This window comes from Xenopus laevis, chromosome 7L, assembly GCF_017654675.1.
Source record: "Xenopus laevis strain J_2021 chromosome 7L, Xenopus_laevis_v10.1, whole genome shotgun sequence".
NCBI lineage: Eukaryota > Metazoa > Chordata > Amphibia > Anura > Pipidae > Xenopus > Xenopus laevis.
The window spans coordinates 86,340,501-86,347,923 of record NC_054383.1 but is presented as its reverse complement, the minus strand read 5'-3'; the positions used below and the strand labels follow the sequence as shown (position 1 = coordinate 86,347,923).

The 7,423-nt window shown below is 35.4% G+C and overlaps 1 protein-coding gene across 3 annotated transcripts in view; it reads right to left on the bottom strand.

The window, feature by feature from the left end:
- Nucleotides 1–5,248: 5,248 nt before the first annotated feature.
- Nucleotides 5,249–7,423, bottom strand: part of dixdc1.L (DIX domain containing 1 L homeolog) — a 66,912-nt gene continuing 64,737 nt past the window's right edge. For all 3 annotated transcript variants that reach the window (XM_018225919.2, XM_018225918.2, XM_018225920.2), the window contains one exon: nucleotides 5,249–5,825. In XM_018225919.2, coding sequence (XP_018081408.1) covers nucleotides 5,745–5,825 — 81 coding nt within the window. In that variant the 3' untranslated portion in view covers nucleotides 5,249–5,744. The remainder of the gene's footprint in view (nucleotides 5,826–7,423) is intronic.

Sequence of the window (7,423 nt, the reverse complement as noted above, 5' to 3'; positions counted from 1 at the left end):
TTTAGTATGTTATAGAACAGATAATTCTAAGCAACTTTTCAATTGGCCTTCATTTTTTATAGTGTTTGAATTATTTACCTTTTTCTTCTGATTCTTTCCAACTTTCAAATGGGGGTCACTGACCTCATCTAAAAAAAACAAATGATCTGTAAGGCTACAATTGTCAAAAACCCACTAACTGAAGAAAAAGTTCTAGATATAAAATTCCATTCGACATCAAGGGAAAGCAAATGATGGGTAGATGGTTTAGTACTCACTGAGGGGTTCTTTAAGAAATTCTTTTGTTTCCCCCAACTGGAGTGTAGGAAAAAATGTTGATGTGATCCTTAACTAAAATGATTTGTAAAAGTCAGTTCAAGGGAGTTATTTATTAAGGTTGGAGTTGTATCTTCAACAAAAAAGTCGAGGTTATTTTTGAGTCAAAATTCTATTTTTCAGGTTAAAAAAAACTTTTCGAGATTTATTATACACCGACCAGTCACCCTAGAAATAGCTCGAATCCGAGATATACACCGTTTAAAACCTGTCAAGGTCATGTAGGAGTCAATGGCAGAAGTCCCTTGAGCTGTAGAAGATGTTAATAGCCTTCATGATGTTTTCGAATTTTAAGTTTTCGGGTTGTTAACCCCCGAACTTGCTGATTTGAGATTTTTCCATTCACGTTTTTTCTTAAATTAGAAACCATTCGAGTTGTGAGTTTGTTTGAGGTTTAAAAAAGCTCACATAACTCCAAAATTCGACCTCTGATAAATAACCCCCTAAGTGAAGAGTTAAAGTTACACTTATTTCCACAGTTTCAAAGATATCTGCTAGCAAACATAGAACAATTATGTGTCCATAACAAAATAATTTATTAATTTATAAATCATTTTGGCAGAAACATAAAATAATTCAGGCAACACAAGACTGGTAAAACATCACTGTTTATGTACATAGGACAGGCCACAAAACATATACTCTTTATGTACAATTGTTGGATTAAAACCAATTTCTTTCTTTAAATAATAAAATAAACAAACTATTTTGAATTGGAACTTGAAGCCTCGTTTAAGCACAGCATAGGAAACACCAAAACAATATTGTTATATTTTCGTGTGAGATGAATTGGACAATAGAAAGATGTGGTACCAGTGTAAAAATAGGCACAAATTTAAAAAAAAAACAATATTCTGTTTAAATAATTACATTGTCGAACAACTAGGACACCACAAAAAAATGAATCTGTTTCCAGCCAGAGGTATACAAATCATTGCAAAAAAGAAGCATTCTAAATTCATACAATGAACTGTAATTGTGCATACAACTTACATACAGAAAATGGCATGATTTTTTTACCCAGTGTTCTGTGTTTCTTTGTTTTTGATATATATACAAATTCACCTTTAACAACAGACAAAGTTCAGAAGTGTAGACAAATTCTATGTATAAAGTCTCCATATAACACAATGCTTGATAGCTTTTTATATTGTAGTCCTTGTAAACAGCCCTGTCCAACTTTTGTCATGCAGAGGGCCAGTAATCCCATATACAACATGTAAACCACTGAAATGAAAGTAGAATCACTCTGTCTTATAAAGAGGTCTATAGGGCCTAGGGGGGCATTGAATTGACTTGGAGAGCTGCATCTAACCTGCAGACCTCCATCTGTATAGCCAGACCTGATAACAATGTATTCAATTTGATATGTTTTTTTTCTATGAGGATCAAGAACACAAGGCAGTTCAAATCTGAACTTTTGAGCACTATCCATGAATTTGTGGACGTGAAGCTGTTTATGCTGCTGATGAACAGCCAATTTGAGAGTATAGATTTGTTCTTAACCTATACAAAGCTGATTTGTCATTTTCATTCTAAAAGAAAGGTTATCTACGATAAAGATAATGTAAAAATAAAGTACCATCTTATTATTTTCAGTGGAATATTGCAGATTTTTTTCCCTGTTTTGTCTCATTTCCAAAACTAAACAGAGAATATATATATATATTTAAGGTTAAGGCAAACTAACACTTTAGCCTATAATAATAAATCCATTAAAATTGCTCTTCATAAGGCTCAATAGACCTTCCATGGTATATTAATGATTATGATATTTAGGGGGTTATTTACTAAAACTCAAATTTATCTCACTTTTTATTTTAAACCAAGCTCAACCAAACTCCGTCGCACAATTTTATCTTTTTTATCAATAAAATAACTCTAAAAAGTCAGGACGGGAAAAGACTAGAAAATCTAGTGAAGACTCGATAAAATCGAGTGAAGACTCAAAAAGTACTAATTTTCCAGATGACGCCTCAATCACTTGATTTTTCACACAAACCACAAATTTATCGGAAGAAACCCAGTGTAGATCTTGATATCTTCAAATTGTAAAAGGGACACCTGCCATTGACTTCTACATGACCTCAGCAGGTTTGAGATGGCGGATTTTCATATCCGGTCTTTTAGCAGTTTCGGGGGATAATAAATCTCGAGTTTTTGCCCAAAAAACCTTGATCAGAAAAAAAATCGAGTTTTAGTAAATAACCCACCTAATATTTACACAAGCAAGGCTTTATCTGTTGTAAGCACATGAATTGGGAATGAATATAAATTCTTTTGGTAGAAATGTGAGAATGTTATGGAATACTGAAGTAACTGCAGGGGCTTTTAAAAAAAGCAAGGTCAAAGATTCACAGAGACTCTGTTAGGGCTGAACTCCACAGCGTGCCAAGGAGCGATCCGTCGTCATGCAATGGCATGCATTTCACATGTCGGATGTCCAGAAGATAAAGGTAAAAACTACATATATATATATATATATATATATATATATATATATATATATATATATATATATACACGACCGTCCGATGAAAATGCTGCACGCTGTGTCTTCATCCAGATATATGTAGTTTATACCTGCGATTTCTCATTCACTTCCTTTATCTTCTGGACACCCGACACGTCAGCCCTAAGTAAACAAGAAGATTGTGTTGTAAAAGCAGTTCAGAAGAAGGTTACATTTGAAAATAATAAAGCAAATAATAACAAGGAGCTACTGTTTGTGGGCGGGGACACTGACAAGTAATGTAGGAGTGAAGTGACAATTTAGGGCAGATGATTTTTTATGATTATTAGCAGCGGTTAAGAGAGGTAGTTTGCATAAAAGCAGAAGGATCAAAATATTTGCGTTAACACCGTGCACTTTTAGGCTATTACTGCCAATATTCAAAGAGACTGAAATTTAGAAGGCCCAGAACCCATAGAATTAAAATTCGGCCATTTTCAATATGCATTATTGCATATTAAATATAGAGCCACATCAAGACATAGCTTTGATCAAGAAATTACAACTCTTTTATCCAACAAATGTAAGTTGAAATAAAATCAGGGGTTGGGTGCTGATAAATTTACATCTTAGATACTGTATTTATTCAAAGAATAGCCAGTCCTGAACCTGAAGCATCTGTAACAACTGAAAGTGCATCTATATATTATTCAGGGAAGGGAAGTTGTAGAAACAGAGTATAGTGGAACTGGGTCAAGAAGAAATATATAAGAAGGATTATTTACCATTACATAGACACACTTGCTGGTGGGCTAAGGGGTGCAAAACCCCTTATCTATCAATACATTTAGTACTTATACCTAGTGATGGTGCAGTGCATACCGTGCCCTCCTCAATATAATACATCATTGTACTCAACTAGTAGCAAATTTAATCACTAAGCAGTGTAAGACATGAGAAATACTGCTGAAATTTTCTCAGTTTAAAATTTCTAGTTGCTCTATTTTGTATTTCACTTTAAAGCATAGGCTTGACCAGCTTGTTATTAGCTGAATGATTTAGATCACAATGTTTGCCTTTGATTTAACATTTCCAATGTTATAGATGAACTTATTTTGTAAAGTGTTCTAAAATGATTAGCCTTGCTTTTCAGCTTGCAACTAAAAATGTTATCTGGTTGTCAGGACTACAGAGCCTGCCTGTGACAACAGTGTTTGCCATACATTAATATGGGCACTGGTGCATCTGTCATTTGCCTTAAACATCCAGTAACACCAAAAATTAAAACTATTAGTTTATTTATTATTTTGAATATTAATTGTTATTTTTCCATATATTTTTTCTTTAAGGGTCATGGCACACACAGCAATTGTGGATGTTTTGTAACCTGAGCATATCGTAGCTCTCTCTGGCTCTGGCATGCAAGAAAATCCTAAAAACTGCTTTGCATTCGTTGTAATGATCTCATGGACCTGGTAAAACCATTGCTGCACCCTCAAGTGCCCATGCAAGGGTCCAGGCAACTGTCATTACAATGAATGGGAAGCTATTCTATGTATTAACTGCTACACAATGGATATGTGTGCCATTCATTTTGTTGCCTCTGTTGTTTGTCACAAAATGCTTGAGAATCAAACTGACTTCAATACAAAGGTATTTGGACACCCTCTCTCTAGAGCAGACAACAATAGTGCAGTCACCCTAAAGATGAAGCCCTAGTTTATATTGTCATTTATATTTCTTAACAGCTCTGCTGTGTTCAGCCACCTTTTATCTGTTGCTGAAACAAAGCCCCACCTTCTATTTAGTTCAGTGGAACCTTAAAAAATACATATTTACTGCCTCAGAGATTTTCAAATACAAAATATAATGCTTGCTAGAAATGATAGTGAATCTACAAAAGCACACATGTAAAATGTAAACATTATATGTAAATTAAATGGTTTTATGTCATTTTATTTTTATTTTCCTGGTGTTACTTGGCATTTAAGGCAGAATAAATGCAAAATGTTTAAACTCAACATTTTAGTTTATCTGTCTCTATTTCTTTCCAGTGACCTCTAATATGTGTATGGTTAGCATTAAACTTTAAGCCCCAACACCATATTTTGTGAGACGTGCAGGCACAGGATGAATACCCATTTTTGTACCATAGATTAAATTGTACAGCATCTGAGTGGCCTATGCTGTAGAATTTATGTTTCGGTGTTCCAGCCAATGTAATGCAGACTGCTTGTTTAAATGGAAAATGCCACATTTGACCGAATCTAAGGGTAGGACTACACAGACGTTTTCGTCGCGATCCGACGCGCTGCGACAAAACGAATGCAATGGAAATAAAGTAAGAGATAGAAATATCTGATGAAGTCGCATCGTTGATCCGACACGACACAACTGTCGGATGACGACACAGTGTGCAGCGTCTGCATCCGACAGTCGTGTCGCGTTGGATCAACGATGCGACTTCATCAGATATTTCTCTTACTTTATTTCCGTCGCATGCATTTTGTCGCAGAGAGCCGGATCGCGCTGAAAGAGTCTGTCTAGTCCTACCCTTAGATTGGGTCAAATGTGGCATTTTCCATTTAAACTAAGGATTGTCTAACCTTGAGGGTTCTTTTACATATTGTCCTGCTGTAGCTGCAAGACTAAGTTTAGCACACTGTTTCTTTTATAAAAAAATACTGAACACTCTCTATCACATATTTCATACATTATAAGGCTGCTGGCATCCACAAGGCAAGGACCACATAAAGAAATAATGTCATTTCAGCTATCCCGTATGTCTACTGTCCAGTCTGATGCATTAAAAGCATCCCCAGCAACTAGTTAGGATACAGCTCCCTTCAGCTGGAACTGTGTATCAGCTTAGTTCATTTCTTTTTGGTGCCTGCAGAATCCTCAATTGGCAGTGTGATAAATTATCCAGACCCGTATCATGGAGTTTCTCATTGTACTCCCAAATGATCAATGTCATTCAGATACTCCCGTGATCTTCTTCCACCCAGGCTACTATTTTACCTTCCCAGCCTGGAATAATATCATCATCATGAAATACCTGGGGAAAGAAAGCAAGAGTTGGAACTGAACCATAACATTTTATTGTCCCATAAAGGGGAGGTTACCATACTGCTATTATGTGTATATGTACATTACAAAGTATTAAAGGGGTGGTTCACCTTCAAGGTAACTTTTATTATGTTATAGAACAACCAATTCTAAGCAACTTTTCAATTGGCTTTCCTTATTATTTTATTTAATTACTACTCAGACTCTCTCCTAATCATATTTAAGTCTCTTATTCAAATCAATGCATGGTTGCAAGGGTAATTTGGGCCCTAGTTACTAAATTGCTTAAAATGCAAACTGAAGAGTGCTGAATAAAATGCTAAATAACTCAAAAACCTTCAGAATATCACTCTCTACATCATATCAAAAGTTATCTCAAAGGTGAACAACCCCTTTAATAAACATACACACATATGAACATGTCAACACACATTGTGATTACTTTAATTTAGGGATGCACTGAATCCAGGATTCAGTTCGGTGTGCGGCCAGGATTCAGCAATTTTCAGCAGGATTCGGCCGAATCCTTGTGCCTGGCCAAACTGAATCCGAATCCTTAAAATCATGTGACTTTTCGTCACAAAACAAGGAAGTATAGCTGCGGCATTCAGCTATATTAAAACAGCACAGTATTAAAGGTATGGGACCTGTTATCCAGAATGCTCAGGACCTGTGGTTTTCCGGATAAGAGATCTTTCCATAGTTTGGATCCTGCATTAAGTCTGCAAGAAAATCACGTAAACATTAAATAAACACAATAGGCTGGTTTTGCTTCCAATAAAGATTCATTATATCTTAGTTGGGATCAAGTACAAGATACTGTTTTATTATTACAGAGAAAAGGGAAATATTTTTAAAAAAATCTGAATTATTTGGATACAATGGGGGTCTATGAGAGATGACCTTTCTGTAATTCAGAACTTTCTGGATAACAGGTTTCCGGATAACAGATCCCATAACTGTACTGTAATACCAAGCAGCAATACATGGATGGCTGAACTTAATTTGCTTTAAATTATTTAACTGTACCATCAGTCCCTGCAAGCTCAATCACACTGAATACCTAAGTCATGCAGTGAGAGGAAGGCAGTTTCACATTTTTATCCCACATGTTGTAGAATTTATAGGGAATAATGTTAACTTGGTTGCAATTTAAAATAGAAGATATCCTTAAAATAGACTTTCTTTCAAGAGACCTCTATCTCTAATGCTATCTGACTGCTGATCCAAGCAACTGTAAGGCATTCCTGGGCAGAGCAAAAAAGTTAACAGCAGGTATAGAGGACTAGTAAATTTGTTTTTTCCTTACTCACATATTTCACCCAACATAAAAACACCTAAAACTTGTCAGTGAACGCTGTCATTTACATTAATAGAAAAAACCTGTCACCACTCCTAACTGGATAGTGGTTTTTTTTGCCAAAAATTGATAATGACAAGTAAATGACAAGCATCAAAGAGGTATTTGCTGTTTTTATGCTAATATTGCCCAGCAGAGTGAATGGTATGTGTGCCATTGGCCATACATTCATTTAATTTGTTTATGGTACTTTCTTTAGGCATCCTAATGTCTTTCACATTCCTTGG